Source organism: Geotrypetes seraphini, chromosome 3, assembly GCF_902459505.1.
Source record: "Geotrypetes seraphini chromosome 3, aGeoSer1.1, whole genome shotgun sequence".
NCBI classification, from domain to species: Eukaryota; Metazoa; Chordata; class Amphibia; order Gymnophiona; family Dermophiidae; genus Geotrypetes; species Geotrypetes seraphini.
The window spans coordinates 88,303,701-88,324,226 of NC_047086.1; the positions used below are offsets into that span (position 1 = coordinate 88,303,701).

The following is a 20,526-nucleotide window of genomic DNA, read 5'->3' on the forward strand; positions in this document are numbered from 1 at the left end:
GGGAGACTATGATCAAGAATTTCTTTTCTCTGCACTGGGAAGCTGCTCAAGAACTTCTTTTGGTCACTGAGGAGCTGCTCAATCAAGATCTACCTGAAAGTAGAATAGGAAGGACTTCTAATTTTCCTTCATTATGCTGTGTGCATCCAACAGATAATACAGTGGTTACAATTATGGTTTAGAGCAGGGGTGTCAAACTCAATCACATTAAGGGGCTGAAATCTAAAACACAGTTTAAGTCGCGGGCCAGACACTGCCCAGTCTCCCTCTTGTACCATAATAGTACTAATTGTAACACCATTTTTTTCCATTCATTTTTAATATATACACCCAATATAATCTTATTAATAATACATAATGGTTAACCACAAAATTAAACTACACAAAGCACACTCTATGCGTTTTAACATTCATTCCTACCAGAACACAGATAACCCCTATGCAAATACGGGACCAAAAACTAAAAGTAGTAATTTATACAATCGAAACCCTAAACTCTGTATGCAGTACAACCCCAGAGAAATAGAAACAAATGCATTTCTTCCTGAACAGGGCAAAATATAGACAGCAGATGTAAATTCTCAAAATTGACACAATTCAATCACTAAATTAAAAATAAAATCATTTCCCCTACCTTTGTTGTCTGGTGATTTTGTTTTCAAACCTTCTTTTCCAAGTCTCTGGCTGCAGTTCCTTCTGTCTGTGCTCTTAACTGTGTATCCAGGGCCACCTTATCCATTTGCTGTTTTTCTCTCCTTCACATTCTGGCATACATCCATCTTTAGCATTAACTTTTAACGTTCAACTTCCTTCCATTTTTCTGCTTCTCAAAATCTTATCTACTTTTCCATGTCTTTCCTTCACATCTATCCATTTCTCCCCCCCTCCCCCATTCCCATCTACCCATAAGAAGCATTTTGCCTTATCTCTTCCCTTCTGTACCTATTGTGCACCATCTCCTCCCTCTGTCTCCCCTTCTCCTCTATCCCTGTGCACCATCTCATCCCTCTCCCATAGTCAGATAACTCTGTCTTCCCCCTTCCCCTTCATAAGATCTGGCATCTTTTAAAATTGCGCTACTAACATTTAAAACTTTTAAATCCAGAGAGCCAGCTTTCATTGATAAACTCCTCATTCCCCTGCTAGAAGTCTCAGATCATTTTCCCAAAATTTACTCTTCGTTCCCACTCTCAAGACATTTTGCACCCACCGTACAACCTCCTTTGCTGTTACTGCCCCACTTATCTGGAACTCTTTACCCCCTTATATCAGAGAGGAAATAAGCCTAGATAAATTTAAAAGTTCCTTAAAAAGTTTCTTATTTAGAAATACCTTTGAGCCCTCTCCTTACTCCTTTCTCGTCTTCTTTTCTTAAATTTTATTGTAGTTCACCACTCTCCCTTTTGTGTCTCATTAGTCTGTTCGTCTTTGTAATAAGTTGTTTTGTTTTTATAAATTTCCCATGATTCTATTACGTACAATTCTTGTTAAAATGTTTATTTTATTTTTATTTTTCCTCTAACTCTACTTTTCACTTCTCTATTACCCTCCAGGTACTTTAGTTAGATTGTGAGCCTTCGGGACAGTAAGGGAATTTTTCAAGTACCTTTCTTATTTCTAATCTTAATGTATATTTTCTGTAAACCGCTTAGAACCTAACGGATGTAGCGGTATATAAGAAATAAATTACATTACATTACATTACAATCGCCTAGAATTAAGATAGTCTTGCAGTAGCAGCAGGCAGGAAAAATGGGGGATTGTTCCTGCTCAAGAGGAGACCACTAGACCACCAGGAGTTTTAAGGTAGGTCAGGAGGGCTGGGAAGCAGAGGTACCAGGGAATGGGGAGGGAAGGGAAAGGCAGGAGAAAGATGCCAGACAGGGGAGGGGAGAGCAGGGCAGGAGAGAAATACCAGGGAAGAGCAGGAGAGAGATGCCAGATGAGGGAAGGAGTAGCAATATTCCATGCTACCGATCCGGGGCAAGCAGTGGCTTCCCCCATGTCTTATTGAAAAAGACATGGGGGAAGCCACTGCTTGCCCTAGATCGGTAGCATGGAATATTGCTACTCCTTAGGTTTAGGCCGGGTACTAGTGACCTGGAATGGCCACCGTGAGAACGGGCTACTGGGCTTGATGGACCATTGGTCTGACCCAGAAAGGCTATTATGTTCTTATGTCAAACAAGGAAGGAGAGGAGAAAGATGAGATTATAGGAGGGGCAAAGGTGAAGAAAGATGTCAGAACATGGGAGAGGGAAGAAATGGTGCACAGGGATGGGTGGGGAAAGGAAGAGAGCTGGAAGAAATACTGTTTACTGTTGACGATTTCCTGGAATTTGCAGGTGTAATAAGGTGTCACAGAAAACTGAATTTGTGAATAAATTAAAACAGTGCCTATACATTAAAATTTGGGAACTCAGATGAGCGATCTATAGAGACAAACAGCCTGTTTTACAAAGCCGCGTGGCAACAGCCCCAAAGCCCTTTAAATCTCTATGGGCTTTGGGGCTGTTACCGTGCAGCAGCCGTTAGCGCGGCTTTGTAAAACAGCCCCAAAGTTTGAGGCATTGTAATTAAAGATTGAAAAGTTTAAATTGCTGATTTTACTTTTTAGCTATGCTAAGGAAGTTCAAAAGTTTAGTTTGACTTGTGACTTTTATGACATAGGTAATAGATTTATATACTATTGTTTAAATGCAGTCTTGGAATTTACAGATAAGGGTTTCAGAGGAAACAGGAAAAACTCTTTGTATATAGATTCACACACAATCATGTGAATGCCTGTTTCTTATAGATTAGCAAACACAAGGCTAATTAAGAGTTTAAACAGATATTAGGAAGTGCATATTTTTATAAACCAAGATGTGGGCTTTTACTGACATGATGAATGTCTTGACAGGTTACAAATGTCAGTTGTTATATGGAGAAAAGGCGTAACACTGACATCATTTGATGAGCAAATACTGGTCTATCTTTTACATTGAAATTTATCTTTGGTTCAGGCTCTAAAGCAGGGGTGTCAAAGTCGGTCCTTGAGGGCCGCAATCCAGTTGGGTTTACATGATTTCCCCAATGAATATGCATGAGATTTATTTGCATGGACTGCTTTCATTGTATGCTAATAGATCTCATGCATATTCATTGGGGAAATCCTGAAAACCCAGCTGGATTGTGGCCTTTGAGGACCAACTTTGACATCTGCGCTCTAAAGGGTTAGCTAGGATACTTATATAGAGAAAATACATTTTTGTAAATGAATTAGGATCCACAGGATATACGTGTTTAGGAAGCTTACACGTCAGACTATTGTATGTTAATGTCAGAGAAAGGATAAAATGTATAGCTTTGACTAGATTTCTTTGAAGGAATTTGAACAGGAGAAAGTAATGTGGGCTTCTTATTCCTTCCAATTGAACACATAACTACTTTATAATTTTATATTTATTTTGCATTTATTATAATAAATCTGGAAGATTTTGTTCTTGAAGTCTTCAGTGTTTTGTGTCCAATTTTTACATAGGACGGGAAGCTCTTCTCTTACTACCTAAGAGAGGAATTTTCATTCTGTGGAACTTCTCCTGAACCTATATCCAGGTAAATAACAGCCCCTGGATATACGGATAGATGGGAATAGGGAGAAGAAATAGGGGAGGAGATGGTACACATGGATGGGGGAGGGAAATGGAAGGGAAGGGCAGAGTGAGGATGGAGATGGGGCACATGAATAGATGGAAAGAGAAGGGAAGATATGGGTAAAGTAGATAGATTTGAGAAGAAAGCAGAAAAATTTAAGAAATTTGAATGTTAACAGTTAATGCCAAAGATGGATGTAGTGCACAACTGTGTAGCGAGGGAGGTTTGCACCCAGCATCACCATGCCGTGTGCCCCCTACTCTTCCTTGCTGCTTGGATGCCCCCTGTCCCCCACATGCCTCTTAAAATATTTGCTAGCAGGAGCAGCATCTTCCATCTGCTGCATGTGCCAGCCTCGACTCCCTTTTGACGTCACATCCTGGTCCCGTGACCAGGAAGTGATGTCAGAAGGGAGCTGAGGCTGTCATGAGCAACAAATAGAAGATACTCACATTAGCAAACATTTAAAGAGATACGTGGGGGTGGAGAGGAGGAGATGTGCTGGACCCCTTGTAAAGAAGGCATAGGGTTACCAAACGTTTGGATTTACCCAGACATGTCCTCTTTTTAGAGGGCATGTCTGGATGGCTTTTCAAAACCTGGCACTTTGTCCGGGTTTTGAAAAGCAGATCGAGTCAGGAGGGGTATCCTCGTCTCCCCAGGCCTTCCCACTCAGCGTGTTGTGTCCGCACATGCCCCTTCCTGATGTGATTTTTAGGGAAGCTTTTCAAAACCCAGACAAAGTGCCAGGTTTTGAAAAACCATCTGGATCCCTGGACATGTCCTCGAAAAGGAGGATATGTTTGGGGAAATCCAGACGTCTGCAAACCCTAACTATAATTATTATGGGGTTGGGGTAGGGTTACCAGATTTTAAATAAATAAAATCTGAATCCATAGCCCATATGTGCGGATGCCCTCCTGACACAGTCCCAAAGGAGCAGCTTTTAAAAACCTGGACAAAAGTGCTGGGTTTCGAAAAGCCGTCCAGATGCCCAGACATGCCCTCTAAAAAGAAAACATGTCCCGGTAAATCCAGACGTCTGATATCCCTAGGTTGGGGTTGGGTGGAGCTTGGGCAGGATCTAGGGCGGAGCTTTTGCCCCACCCAACTGAGTGCAGTGTGAGGAGTTGAACAGCATCACAGGCTTTATTTTAGTTCAAGAAGACATTGAATTCTTGAGTGTTTGGAATGCCATTGGTAGTGTACCTGTTTAGCTATTAGCAAAGTATGTTAAATTTCTGTTATATTCCACAATAAAGTGCAAACATTGAAGGTTCATTTAATAAAATGGTAGATATTTTGCATAAACTGTATTTTTATTGTTATTTGATGACAGGAAAAATTTTTTCTGTTCTTTTGTGGTTGTAAAACTTTCTCATGCATATTCACTGGTGGTATCCTGGGAGAACTCGGCATTTGAAATCTTTAAGGAGTTGCTCAGGCTGACTCGTGGACTCCACACCAGAAAATTCCTGAGGAAGCCGGATTAGCGAAACAGGGATGACCCTGTAGGATCTCTACACCAGACTCCACGGTTTGTTTATAGGAGAATTATGGTTTAGAGCAGGGGTGTCAAACTCAATCACGTAGAAGAACGCCGCTGGAAACAGCTGATGAGTGTCTGACAAGCACGCCTGAGAACTGGAGCAAGCTAAGTTGGTTTCCACTTCTAGGCTGGGCTTTTTTTTTATATACTAGTGTTTAAGCCCGTTAGATTAACGGGTGCTAGAATAGATGTGTGTGTCTGTTTTTCTTTCTTTCTCTCTCTCCCCTTGACCGCTGTCTTGTCTGTCTATGTTTATTTGTTTTTCTCTCCTTGGACACTGGCTGTCTCTCCTTGAACGCTGCCTGAATGTCTTCCTTTCTGTTTGTCTCACTGGCCCCCTGAGTGTCATTCTTTGTGTCTGTGTCCTTGTATCATTGCCCCACCCCCCCAAAGCAAAGTTGTCTGCCCCCAGCATACCCCTTCCCCTCTCCCTGACTGTCTCTCCATGGCCCCCTTCTGTCTTCCCCTTCCCCCCCCCCCCCTCCGAGTAAAGCAGTCTGGCCCCCAGCAAACCTCTCCAACAAAAGCATCCCCCTGTACCTGCAGCATCGGCATGACACCCTTCAGCCAATCGTGAGTGCTCAGAGCGCGAGAGGGAGCGGGGCCTGCAATTTTTTAAGCGTCGGTGAAGAAGGAGAGGTTGGCCCAACTCAGGGGCTTTGTGGACAGTATTCTGCGGCTCGAAGCCCTCCTCCCAGCAGCCACTTCCAGCAGCACTCCGTACTGCCTTCCTCCCGCCGCCCAGAGTAGATGTCTGTATGTTTTTTTGTTTTTTTTTTAATTTGTCTCTCTCTCCTTGGACGCTGTCTGTCTGTCATTCTTTGTGTCTGTGTGTCTCCCTGGTCCTCTGTCTGTCCGTCTTTCTTTCTGTCTGTCTCCCTGGCCCCCCTGCTTGTCAAAACAGCCCTCTTTCCCTCTCCCCCTGTTCTGCAATGCCTACCTGCTCCGTGGCCCCCTTCTGTTCCTCCCCCACCTGATTGCTGTCTGCCCCCAGCATACCCTTCCCTCCAAAGCAGCCCCTTTCCCTCTCCCCCTATTCTGCAATGCTTACCTGCTCCATGGTCTCTTTCTGTTCCCCCCCCCCCCATGATTGCTGTCTGCACTCATCACAACCCTCCCACCAAAACAGCCCCCTTTCCTGTCTGCTCCATGCCCTTCTTTTTCCTCTTCCCCTCCCTGCATCCATGGTTTCTGCCACCGCTGCCACTCCTATTTAAAGCGGCCTGCTGAGGTTCGCGGCCGGCTGTAGCGAACCTCGCAGGCCGCTGTCCACCTCAGTAGCATGTTCACTCTGACGCGATCGCGTCAGAGGGAACGTGCTACCATGTGGAGAGCGGCCTGAGAGGTTCGCTACAGCCGGCCGCGAACCTCAGCAGGCCGCTTTGAACATGAGCGGTAGCGGCTGTTGCGGGAGGATGGGGGGGAGTCATTGACGTGCAGGCCGCTGTGAACAGGAACGGCGGCAGGACCATGAGGCGGGAGTGAGCTGTTCGGCTTCCCCTATCTGGGGAAACCGCCGTGCCGAGGAGAGCCGGGAGTGAGTTTTTCGACTTCCCCTATTTGGGGAAACCGCCGTGCCGAACTCAGCTGCGCGTCGAGAGTGAGTTGTTCGACTTCCCCTATCTGGGGAAACCGCCGTGCCGAACTCAGCTGCGCGTGGGGCCGTAGTAAGCGCGGGGCATGCTGCACTCTTGGCAGCCACGGACATACGGATCATGGAAGCACGCCGATAAGAATGCGCATGCGCCGCCTACGGTTTTATTATATAGATATACATATACTGTACACTGCCTGCATTTTGCTAGGGTTATCAAATTTTGAAGACTGTGTGATTAATATCAGCAGAAGTTTGGGAGTTTTTTTGGCCTATGAAGCCCAGTGGAGTCTTTTTTTCTCCCAATTTTGGATTGCTGATGACCATTTAGCAGTTAGGGTGTTAAGCAGTGGATTCCTATATTTTGTGGTTTGAGTAAGAGATTAAGAATTACTAGTATTGAGAACTTACTCATTCTCCTATAAACATTGTGGTAGCCTGAAAACCCAACTGGTTGTGTGTATTCCAGAGACACATTGCTCTACCTGCTGATGCTAGGCTAGGAAAAATATTGGCAGGTGCCACGGCCTCAGTGGCTCATCCCATTCCACTGCCTATGGACTGGATTGAGAAACCCTAATCTAAATAATTTGTTTGTTTTTTTAACCTAGACCGCTTCAGCAGCAATTCATCCTCATTACTTCTTGAGGGGGAGGGTGAACTGGTGACAGACTCACTAACTAAAGTTCTACTTAATATACTGTGTTTAAAAAAAAAAAAAAAAAAAGTTACGCAAGCGTCACATGGCTGCCCCGCCCCTTCATAGTAGCCATTTTTGATTTGGGAAATTACGGCCTGCTTGTCCTCATCCGCAGTAATCGAGATCGTAATGAAGAAGGAACCGTGAAGACAGTATTTACTCCCCTTCATGTTACGCAGCTTCACTTCTCTCTTTTCTTTCGTCTCCGGTCGCCACGGGCTTTCTGCCCAAATAAAAGATGGCTACTGGCAATTCCGTCGGGTAGAAGTTAGTCGGCCGGCTACGGGCACTCTATGGGGTCAGTTTGTCAGCCGGTGTGTGAACGGAGGTGGAAGGATGATCGCCTGGCCCAGGGTTGTGCTCTTGGGAGACTCTATTACGCAGGTGACGGATATGCGAAGGGTTGTTGCAGCTTTGGATGATTGTGCTCACTACTAGTGCTCCATTTTTTTTTTTTGCATAGTGCTATGTTCGCGTCACTAAAGATAGGTCTTGAGTGCGATTGTAGCGCTGTAGGGAGCTCCGAGTTTCTGATTGTTCTCATGTATTTGCTAGCTGTCTATCTCCTGTCAACTTTTACAGATAATACATTTATAAATATTTAATTTTCGCTGCCTGAAGTTATTTTTACTTCTAGGGAATACAGGAAGCTCTGAATGATTTGAGCTGCAAATCGTGGTTTTTACCATGTTCCATTAAGGAGTTGTTCAGAAGGAAGTACTGTAACTGACTACGTGGAGCTCTTTGATTTTGTCAATCATACAAAAGTAGCTGGTTTAGTGTTTTCTGTACCTTAGAAACACGTGCAGGTGCTACCTTAACAAGTTACAACACAATTGCAATATTGGTTATTATTCCAAATATCAAGAATGCTTGTGAGACCAAATGTCTTATACCAGAGGAACAGGAAGAAAGGGACCCAAGCAAAGATTAAGGCAAAATACTGATCATTATGAAACTAGTCCTTACTATCATCTGAGGACCAGAAGATTCTTGTCTTTGTAACTTAAAAATTAGGTTGTTGTAATAAGAACATAAGCATTGCCTCTGCCGGGTCAGACCAGGGGTCCATCTCGCCCAGCAGTCCGCTCCTGCGGCGGCCCCACAGGTTCATGACCTGTAAATGATCCTTTACCTCAGGGGTGCCCACACTTTATGGGCTTGCGAGCTACTTTTATAATGACTAAGTCAAAATGATCTACCAACAATAAAATAAAAAAAAAAAACCCGCAAAGCACACTGAAAGGCAGAGAAAATGTTAATTATTTATATTCCAGGTTTTTCAAAGAAGTCACGGCAGATGACTCTATGCAATGTCACCTCAGTAACAAAATACAAAAATAGACAAATACACCCCCTCCCTTTTTACTAAACCACAATAGTAGGTTTTAGCACATGGAGTTACGCTGAATGCCTCGCACTGCTCTCAATGCTCATAGGCTCCCTGCGCTAAAAAACGCTATTGCGGTTTAGTAAAAGGGAGCCATAGTGCAAAATATAGACAGCAGATATAAATTCTCAAAACAGACACATTTTGATCACTAAATTGAAAATAAAATCATTTTTCCTACCTTTGCTGTTTGGTGATTTCATGAGTCTCTGGTTGCACTTTCTTCTTCTGACTGTGCATCCAATCTTTCTTCCTTTCTTTCAGCTTCCTGTATGTTTCCTCTCCTCCAGACTCATTCTCTCCCCCAACTTTTTCTTTCTGTCTCCCTCTTCCCCCTTCTTTCTGTCTCCCTGTCTGCCCCCTTTCTTTCTCCGTGCCCTCCCCCAAGCCACTCGGTTTGCTGCCACCACCATCGGGGAAGAGCCCCCAAGCCACCGCCGTCCCAAGCTTTCCCTGCAGAAATGTCGCGCTGACCAGCATTCTGCTCCCTGACGTCAATTCTGACGTAGGAGAGGAAGTTCCGGGAAAACAAGACATTTCTCCTCATTCCATCCAGCCTGAGCCCCATCTCTCCTTGATCCAGCATTTCCGTTCTGTGTCTGTCAGAATTACCATTCCACCTATTTTCCAGCATCACCCTTCTTTGTGTCCATCTCGCCTATATCCCTATCTCACCACTTTTTCAGAATCTTCATTTGTCTCTGTCCTTGTCTTTACCCCATGTTCACCATTTCCCCTTTCAATGTCTTTATCTCCCCTCCCACTTTTTCAGCATTACTTCTATGTCTCTATTTCACCTCCTCTACATGTCCCCTCTGTATCTCTATCCTTATTCAGTAGGTCCTGCTTACCCTTTCTCTTCTTTGTGTCATTATCTCCATTTTCAGCTTTCCCCCCTTTTCCTTTGTTACTGCACCCTGTAGCCAGAATCTTTCCACCCTCCCTCCCAGCCCAGTATGAAATATTTCCTTTTGTTTCCCTCCCCTCTCTCTTTCTCTCTCTCTTCTCCTCCCTCACCCACGATTCCTGCATCTGGCCCTCTCCCTTCTACCTGCACCTGGCAACACCCCCCTGCTCCGCGGCTCTCTTCAGCAACTCGTCAGCAGCGGTGATCAAGACAAGCTGCCGACATCGAAGCCTTCCCTCTACGAGTCCCGCCTTTGTGGAAAAAGGAAGTTGAAACAAGCGGGACTCGCAGAGGGTAGGCCCCGACGTCAGAAGCTTGTGTCGATCGCTGCTGCTGAGTTGCCGAAGAGAGCCGCGGAGCAGGGGGTGTGGCCGGAAGCAGGTAGAAGGGAGAGGGAGATAGGAAGGCTGTAGAAGCTCCGGAGCATGACACCGACCCCGGCCAGGATGATTTTTTTTTCAGGCTGCTGCTGCCGCTGCCACGCTCCCGCTCCCCCCCCCCCCCCCGAAATGACAAAAAAACAGCCTAATGCCCGGCATCGGCGTCTTTGACATCGGTGAGAGGAAGGCTGATAGGCCCGGTAGATCGGGACGGCAACACGAGTCTATCACGGATGGGCTCTGCGATCGACTCACGTTGCCTTCCTGAGCTACCGGTCGATCGCGATTGACGTGTTTGGCACCCCTGCTTTACCTAAATCATTTATTCCCTAATCATTTAATATCCTGTATAGTAACCCTCTATCTATACCCATCAATCCCCTTCTCTTTCAGGAAATTATCCAATCCCTTTTTGAAACCCAATATTGTACTCTGTCCTATCACCTCTTCTGGAAGCATATTCCAGGTGTCCACCACCCTCTTGAGTGAAGAAGAACTTCCTAGCATTCGTTTTGAATCTGTCTCCTTTCATTTTTTCTGAATTCCCTCTTGTTTTTGTTCTCCCCGCTAGTCTGAAGAATCTGTCCCTCTCCACCTTCTCTATGCCTTTCGTGATTTTATAAGTCTATCATGTCCCCTCTAAGTCTCCGCTTTTCCAGGTAAAAGAGCCCCAACTTCTCTAGCCGTTCAGCATATGAAAGGTTTTCCATGCCCTTTATCATTCTTGTTGCTCTTCTCTGGACCCTCTTGAGTATTGCCATATCCTTCTTAAGGTACGGCGACCAGTATTGGACGCAGAACTCCAGATGCGGGCGCACCATCGCCTGATACAGTGGCAGGATAACTTCCTTCGTTCTGGTAGTGATACCTTTTTTGATAATGCCCAACATTCTGTTCGCTTTCTTTGAGGCCACTGCACATTGTGCCGCCGGCTTCATTGTTTTATCTACCAATACCCCCAAATCCTTTTCTAGGTCGCCTTCCCCCACTACCATCCCTCCCATTGTATAGCTGTACATCAGGTTCTTTTTCCCTATGTGCAAGACTTTACATTTCTCTACATTGAAGCTCATCTGCCATCTTTTTGCCCACTCACTCAGTTTATTCAGGTCTCTTTGTAGTTCTTTGCATTCCTCAACAGTTCTGACCCTACTGGAGAGTTTTGTGTTGTCCGCAAATTTTATAACTTCGCACTTCGTCCCTGTTTCCAGGTCATTAATGAATATATTGAACAGCAGCGGTCCCAGCCCTGACCCCTGTGGGACACCACTCGTGACCCTTTTCCTGTCAAAGTAGTGTCCCTCAAACTTTTTTAGATCCAGCACACTAAATGGAGCAAATGTGTTTTATGACGCATTATAATTGAAATTATAAAATTGCAAAACCAACAAAAAATTACAGCTACGTATGGGTAATTGTAACAATGGTGAAACTAACCCCTCTCCCCTTTTACAAAAGCATAGCGTGGTTTTTGCTGCTGCAGTAACAGCTCCAAAGCCATGGCCGGCGCTAAAAACCACGCTGTGATTTGTAAAAGGGGGGTAAAGTAGATAGAATTGAATTGCTAATCAATGCGACGGATGTGTTTATTTTTGAGTGCAAATTAACTCGTTTGTCAACAAGCAAATATGCATTTCTACATCCACCATCTGCAGTCATACTCTTTTCTCAATTTAATTTCTGTGCTGAAAATCCAAGTTCACAAAGATAAAAAGATCCAAACGGTAACAAAGTTTTGATTGCTTCGTTGCTCAAGTTAGGATAATTTCTGGGCAGTCATATCCTTATGCATACAGATGCTCAAAACATTGACAGAGTCTTTGTGTATGCAAAGTACATGTCATCTAGTGTATACTTCTGAAGGGAATTTAAAAAAATAAAGTACAAATATGGAATCTCTTCAGGGCACACCACTGTGCCATGGCACACAGTTTGAGAGACACTGCTTTAGATAGGTGGTCAAGAGACCAATAAGCAGTGGCACACATCATCTGTGTAGGTGGAGGGGAACCCCAGGTCTTGTAGGTCAATAAACTTTAAATGGGGGGGGGGAGCACAGAGAGGAAGAATAAATTTCTATAAAAGTCTTAAGGTAAACCATCATCTGTGTTGGCTACATTTAAATCCAGGGAGTGTTTCAGTCAAAGCTTCTGCTAAAGTCAGTATCAAGAGTCAGTCACTTGAAACTGTAATCCTGATCAGCTTCTCTTAATTCAGACCTAGGGTACTAAGCATAGGAGCCAGGACTATGGGGTAGAGAATGACTCGAGGACAATTTTGTTCCCATCCCCGCAGGAACTCAATTTCCCCGTCCCGTCCCCATGAGTTTTGTCACTGTCCCTGCCCCATTCCTATAAGCTCTGCCTTAACTGCACAAGCCTTGAAAACTTATGATTATAAAGTGTTTGAGGCTTGTGCAGATGAGGACAGAGCTTGCAGGAATGGGGCAGGGACAGGAAAAGAACTCTCTGGAACGGGAAAAAAATTGTCCTCGTGTCATTCTCTACTAATTCTCTGGAAACTGCATACCATCAAACACTATTTTGAGTTCCTCTCCTTTAGATTACTGGTTCAGTCACTCATCTTAAGGACCTTAGATTACTGTAACATCATATACTTGGGAACCTTTAAGAAAGCCATAAAACGTCTGAGAATCATAAAGAATACTGCTCTCCGTCTCATTTATGGTTTGAAAAAGTCGGATCATGTTCTACAGAAAACTTCATTTGTTACAAATGGAGGCAAGGGTCATCTTCAAGTTTGCCTGCCTTTGCTTCAAAACCATAACAGGTTCATCCCCAATCTATCTGTCGCACCATTTTGTATTTCCAGGCACCTCCCGCATGCGTAATACCTATCTGTTTGCCTTCCCCTCCCTGAAGGGCTGTATCTACAAGAGATTCCTTGATAGAAGACACTGTCATTCCAAGCTGGCAAATGGAACAAATGTCTAACCACCCTCATTTCAAATACACCCTTCTACCAAGCCTTCAGGAAATCAGTCAAAACCTATCTCTTTGACAAATTTCTCTGGCTCCCCCTTGCCTTATTGTACCACTGATATACTTATTGCATATCCAACCTATTTCCGATCTTACCTAACCATTGTCGACTCTAATGTAATTGATTTACTCTACCAATGTAATTTGACAATACTCTCTGTAACTTCGCTGTCTATGTACAGTTTCTTCCTCTGTAAACTGCTCTGAACTGCTTCTGGTATTGCGGTATACAAAAATGAAGTTGTTATTATTATTATTACTATGGGGACCAGATTCTGTGTAGGGTACCTATATTAGGCGCCCTAATCAAGAATGCCTAGCAAAGCCAAACTTCAGAATCCGTGCTTAACTTTTTTCTTTTTTTTTTTCTTTTAAATATATGTTTATTGAAAGTGAAAAGTCAGAATACAAACTCGGAAAAAATACAAAAGCAGCCAAATACAAGAAATATACAACAATATCAGCGATTCCCGCAAAAAAGCCACCATGCAAGAGACCCAGAATAACAGTATGACAAAAGGGAAAAGCAGGGCTCTGTGCCAGTTGCTAATACCAAAAAGAATGGGAAAGGGATTACATTTTTTTTTTTTAAATTGACATGGTATACTAGTTTTCAGCCAATTAAAAAAAAAAAAAAAGCGCAATTAATAGTTTGTCATTGATGTCTACCTGAAAAGTAGGTGTGGTTAGGGGAGGTTGGAGAAAAGGTGTGGTTGACTTAGGCGTCGCTAATATACCGGCGCCTACCTAGCAATCCCTGTTGTTCCACTTTGGAAAAGATAGTCCCATAGTCAGTCGATAATGTAGAAAAAGATAACTTTAGATTAGCATCAATAACTGATATGGCTTGCCATAGTGCCTTCAAGTCTATCTTTGCAGGCTTTTCCAACACCCCAAATTGTAAGGTGGACCCTCCCGAAGCACCTCTCACCTCTCCACTGGTGCTGGGTCGATGTTGCACTTCTCCCTGCACTCCTTCTCCTAACGAGGCAAGTGCTGGGTTCCCTCCTAAGCCGGGATCAGAGGATTCAACCCTGGAACTCATCTGCCCCAGCTCTCCTTCCACCAGCGTGCTTCCGGGTTGGGGTGGTGTTGTCCGCTGCTCCGGGCTCAATGACGCCCTTCCTGTTTGCACGGGTTCACCCGAAAGAGTCGGGCTCTTCCCCGAGTTAGATAGTGCTGAGTCATCCGAGCGGGAAAAAGCCTCCATGATCGTTGTCTGGACCAAACGCTGCTGGGCTACTGCTACTGGAGGGTTCCCTTTCTCTTCCCCATGTCTCCCGACCGGGGAAGAATATCAGGCAGTATCGACTGGACGAGGTAACAGAGCTCACCTCTCAGGCATCCGCTTCCGACGCCATCTTGATTTTCCTCTCGCTTTGTGCATCCACAATTTTATTTTTTACAATTGTTTCTTCTATTTTTCCTGGCACTGAAGTCAGGCTTACTGGTCTGTAATTTCCTGGATCTACCCTGAAACCCTTTTAAAAATTGGCATAACTTTGGCCACTCTCCAGTCTTCAGAGACGGAGAAAGTACCTGCATTTAAGGCCCCTTTTATAAAACTGCAGTAAATGCACAGAAGTCCATTCAATTCCTATAGACTTCGGTGCATTTACCACAGCAGCATTGCTACCACGGCCCGTAATGTGTAGAATGGAGGTATATCAAGAATCTAATAAAAATAAAAGGAAATGCAAAGGGAGTTGTAGACTGAATGATTATTTAATTTTTTGTTGTTATCTTTAGTTTGCCTTTGAAGCAGATGGGTGGGGAGCAACTCTCGCTGACAGGCTGGTCAGGTGAGTCAAAATGCCTAAACCCGACAACTTTGGTATATCTAGAAGCCCAGATGAGTATGATGAATGTGGTGTATTGCAACAGTATTTGTTTTAGTGAGGTTAAAAATAGAAATCATGTATTGGCACCAGCTGTTGGGTCTTTTTGCTTTATCTTAATCTGTATGAAAGTACTGTATATCTTCAGATTTTGTTTCTGAGAGTATACTGTATATACTCGAATATAAACTGAGGTAATCTTTTTTTTTTTCTCCCAATAAAGGGAGGAAAACGGTTAACTCAAGTATAAACGGAGGGTTTATATTCAAGTATAGATATTGGTGGTCCAGTGGTGATCCAGGAAAGGAGCAACCCCATTCTGTGTCCTGTCCCAGCCAGTTCTGTGCCCCCTCCCTTGACCTGCTGCAGTCCTCCTTGAGGCCTGTCTTAAGCCCTGGTGGTCCAGCGGTGAGCTGGGACAGGACCCCTTCTGTGTTCTGTCCTAGCCGACTCTGTGCCCTCGACCTGCCTCCCTCAAGCCTGCCTTGAGCCCTGGTGGTCCAGTGGTGAACTGGAGCAGGAGCAATTGTCCAATGCTCTTGCCCCATGCAGAGCTGCTAAAGAAAATATCTGTTAAGCCATTTTTCTGGCTAATGAAGTCTCTTTTCTCTTCCATTCTGACATTTAAAATTTGAGAGCTATTAGTCTACATAGTACATTAGTTTGAGTTTTGATTTTTTGCATTTGCACTATCATCACTGGATCATATTTTTATTTAGGGTTAGGTTCCCTGAAATCTAAAACCACTTTTCTGAGTTTTTTTTATTTTCAGGGCCATTTTTTGTCAGGAATTTAATGGCAGTGGCCATCTTGGATTTTCAGCTACAGTATAATCTCGTTATAGCGGACTTCAAGAGACCTGAAAAAACAGTCCGTTATATCCAGAGTTGCATTTTTTAAAAACTTTATTAAAGGTCAACTTGAAACAACGTACAATCGATGAACAACAGTCACTGCACAAGCATATCAGCAGCATCAATAACAAAACTCAGCAAAACATTGGTAAGGCACGAAATGATTGCAAAACCAGAACACTAAAAGATGTTCTAAAGCAGGGGTGTCTAACCTTTTGGCTTCCCTGGGCCGCACTGGCTGAAAAAAATGTTTCTGGGGCCGCGCAAATGCTGCAGCAAGACATAGGAAGGAGCCAGCAAGATGGGAAACACCCGGGGGCAGAAGAGGAAAACATGCATTGCCCTCGACCAGGGCCGCACAAAATACTTCACGGGCCGCATAAGGCCCTTGGGCCGCAGGTTGGACACCCCTGTTCTAAAGCATTATGTCATACTAGAAAGAAAAAGAAAAATAATCTGTCATTTTCTTCTGGGCTAATGTTGATACTGTATCACCGGCACGCCATGTGCCTTGTAGGTGGAGCCTGCATGTCTGTTAAAGCCAAACAAAACTACAGCTAAAAGCGGCTCTGGGGACCAAATTGTCCATTATATGCAAGTCCACTATATACAGTGATTTTCTGCATGTTCATAAAGGTGCACAGCCGGGACCAGCGGACCTCGTCCGCTATAGACGATATTCCGTTATAACGAGATTATACTGTATCTTTTTTTAAAAGCTTCTATCTGCCTCTAAACCCCTCATTTTGACCAGGGATCACCTGTAATGGATTCCTCAGGCCTATCCACCCCTGTATCATGCCTTTTTTGTGCAGTTTTGTCGGCAGAAGAGCAACTGTTCTACATGCCACAGGGTCTGAGGGGAAGGGGCAGAAGCTTTGGGCTCTGCCTCCTTAGAATCCTCTAGGGTGGGAGAACCCCCAAAAGCTCAGTCAACAGAGAGGAGATACCGCTCAGAAGTCACACTTAACGAAGGTGTAAAATGCAAGAGTGTGGAGGTTCAACAACTACACTCAGAGGTCCTGCAGGGTTCCTTGGAGCACCTGTTCAGGGTTTTTCAGACTTTGTCAGTCTCACGTGGAGAGCCTATTTGACGAGCCTGGGGAGCACTACACTGCCTGCGAGCGCACCGGAACAGGGAGAGTTCCTTCCTAAGCTGTCTCCAAACGTCATTGATCAATCTGAGCAGGACTGAGAGGGACTGGAAATTCCTTTCCATGCTTTTATTATCTCGAGGCTCAGCTTCGTTCTTGGGTTTTAGGGTCATTGTACAGGGCCAGAGATCAAGAGGCTGTGGCTGCTCTTGATCAGGGTGGCAACCCCTCAATGCACTGGCTTGTGAAGTCCGCAAGTGTTTCACATGTTATTTCGGGGACACCCTGTGAGTTGAAGTTGGACCCTCAGCAGCCCTCAACCTCCTAGTGTTCCGTCATGAGTGGCACAAACACGCAGACTACCTTCTTTCTGGCACATCCGGACATCACATCATTGGTCACCAACCAATGGGAATCCCCAGAAGGCTCTCTAAAGGGGGCAAAAAGCTATGTCCAGAATTCCAACAGCTGTTTTTTCAGCCAAAAGTGGATTCCACAGTGGCTCATGTGATCAAGTTTACTTCTCTTCCTAGTGAGGGAGGGGTGACACTGAAGGATACACAGGATCGCAAAGTGGACGTGGTATTACAGATATAGCTCCTCAATAGTTTAAATCCTATTTAAGTGATCATCAGTACATCCTAAAAATGGAAGACAAATACACAGAACCCTTCACATTACCATGTGGAATGCCATAGGGATCCATTCTCACTCCTATTCTGTTCAACATTTTTTTGGCCCACTACTTACTCTATTGGTTTCAATATTTTTGTATTTGCTGATGATATTCAAACCATCAATGTTTCTGATTCTAACGAGATAAAACAAATCAATCAAAAACTTACTCTGATTACTGAATGGTTAAAAACTAGCCATTTATCCTTAAATTCCCAGAAATCAAAAGCTATGCTTTTTTATATAAAGGAAAACCAGACTCTTCCTTCACCATTAATACTATTCGATACCACAATCCAACTATCATCTCCATTAAATATTTTTTAGGAGTTACTCTTGACTCTAAATTATCTTTTCAACCACAAATTTCTTCCACTATTCAAAAATGTTATTCTAAATTATGCCTTATTCAATATCTCATCTTTTACTCCCTTCAGCAATTAATATTCTCGTTCATTCCTTGGTAATCAGTACACTAGACTACTGAAATTTCTTATACTGTGGCATTAGAGGTAAAGACATTCATTGTTTACAGTTAGTACAAAATATTTCTATAAAATTAATAGCGAAAAATAAATTTGATCACATTACTCCACTCTTAAAATCTGCTTACTGGTTATGAATTAATCATCAAATAACATAAAATTCTATTGTTGGTTTTCAAGGCACATTCGCACAATCTCTGTCCTATCTTAACAATCTTTTGATATCATACATACTGTTAACATACATTGCGTTCACTTCAACAAAACCTACTTACTGTTTCATCTGTAAGACATGTTACCTATGTTGCTACTAGAGAACGTATTTTTACGATTAATAGTCCACAATTGTGGAACTCTCTTCCTGATCATGAACGATTTAAACCCCTCTTGAAATCATTCTTATTCTCAGATGTCTTTGCTTAAAAGCTCTCAACTAATCAGCACTATGTCGTTATAGACAGAACACCATGGTTTTCGCTAGGGAATCAGAAGTACAAAAATTACTTTTTTAATTAAAATATAATTGAAATTCAATTTTTGAGGGGAGGGAGGTGGGAGGGGTTGGGGTGATGGCTTTGGGGGACCATGGGGGGAGTCTTTGTAACCCAGGAGGACATCAGAGTCCAGTCCTCTTGGTGGGGGGGTCACCTTTTTTGTAAAACTTAAACACTTATTGCCTGACATAGTGGGTTTTATAATGGCCACCCTGGAAGTCATCCCTTGGGCGAGAGCAGATATGCATCTACTCTAGGATTTTCTCCTCTCCAGGTGGTCCCCACAACAGCATTCTCTTCAGATGTAGCTCCCCTGGTCATGGGATGCAGAGCAGAGCCATGCCATGAATTGCAGAGCAGAAATGTATGTTCTCTCCAGGGAAGTTCCCCATGCTCCTCCTTTTTTCTTCTGTTTCGGTGGAGTTCAATTGTTTTGTCACTAACTGAAGAGAGAGCTATTCTCCACTGATAAAGGGGAGAAGTTAAAAAATATGAGTGACACCCTTCTGCAAAGTTCTCAACTAAAGGACAACAGCTTCAGTACAGAATCCTATGTCTTATAGCAGAAAGAAGATTACCGAGGTAAGAACCTAAGTTTCCATTAAAAAAAGTTAATTGGAGAAACCCCCTGAAGGGAGCTGAAAGAAATTGTTCGTACAATAATTATGTGAGAACAGATAACCTGATTCTATTTCATCTTTTATTTTTTCACTGACATGTTTTCTTTTTTCAGAAAATGTGACATTATAAATAGGGGCCTTTCAGGATACAATACAAGATGGGCTAAGATTGTGCTTCCAAGATTGATCACCAGAGATTCAGAGGCTGAAAACACCATTGCAGTTATTATCTTCTTTGGAGCCAATGATTGTTCTTTAAAAGGTTTGGCACTTGTTATTCGTCTTCAAATTAATTTCTTACTTTTCCTGGTCTGTTAGTGAACTATGTTGTTTTACTGAAATGTGGGCATTCCAGTCTCATATTTTTCTCAGTATTGAGGATGGGTAAGTCAAAATGTATGTTAAACTATAATAGACATGTGGCACTCTTCACTGTCCAAAATAAAGAAATCATCAGCTTTTAAATGGAAGTTATTCTGTTCCTGTATGTGTGTTGAGAGGGTCTTATGTTAGTAATAGCATTTTTGGCTAGCAGGTCCTATGAACATAAGAATAGCCTTACTGGGTCAGACCAATGGTCCATCAAGCCCAGTAGCCCGTTCTCATGGTGGCCAATCCAAGTCATTAGTACCTGGCCAAAACCCAAAGAGTAGCAACATTCCATGCTACCAATCCATGGCAAGCAGTGGCTTCCCTCAGAGCTTAACTATTCTCTGAGTGAAAAATTATTTCCTCCTATTAGTTTTAAAAGTATTTCTCTGTATCTTCATCGCATGTACCTTAGTCTTTGTAATTTTTGACAGAGTGAAAGATCAATCCACTTGTACCTGTTCTACTCCACTCAGGATTTTGTAGACTTCAATCATATCTCCCCTCAGCTGTCTCTTTTCCAAGCTGAAGAAAATTTTGTTGTGTTTTCTTGAGACTGTTTAATGAATCTCCAACTCCACTAGAGTGGTTTACTTAGATTCCTTCTAGAGGCATGGGAGAACCCCCCCATGGTGTTCTGTAGTGATTTACTTATAGACCAGTGGTTGTTCTCAAACCTGATCCTGGAGGCACCCAATCCAATCATGTTTTTGAATATCCATGAGAGAAATTTGCATGTACTGCTTCTACTGCATGCAAATCTGACTCATGACTTCATTATGGATATCCTGAAAACCCAACTGGCTAGGGTGTCTCCAGGACCAGGTTAGGAACCACTGCTATAGACAGTTACATGCTAATTGACTCTTCTAGGACTTTGTAAATAATTTGTCAGAGCCATTTGCAAATCCTCAGGAACTGCATTTAAAAATAAATTCT

General features: G+C 43.4%; 1 protein-coding gene across 1 annotated transcript in view; it reads left to right on the forward strand.

Moving 5' to 3' along the window:
• The first annotated feature begins 7,549 nt into the window (after positions 1–7,549).
• Positions 7,550–20,526, forward strand: part of IAH1 (isoamyl acetate hydrolyzing esterase 1 (putative)) — a 38,283-nt gene continuing 25,306 nt past the window's right edge. Inside the window, exons 1-3 of the mRNA XM_033939731.1 lie at positions 7,550–7,863; positions 14,908–14,960; positions 19,332–19,480. Of these exons, the coding sequence (XP_033795622.1) occupies positions 7,648–7,863; positions 14,908–14,960; positions 19,332–19,480 (418 nt within the window). The 5' untranslated portion in view covers positions 7,550–7,647. The remainder of the gene's footprint in view (positions 7,864–14,907; positions 14,961–19,331; positions 19,481–20,526) is intronic.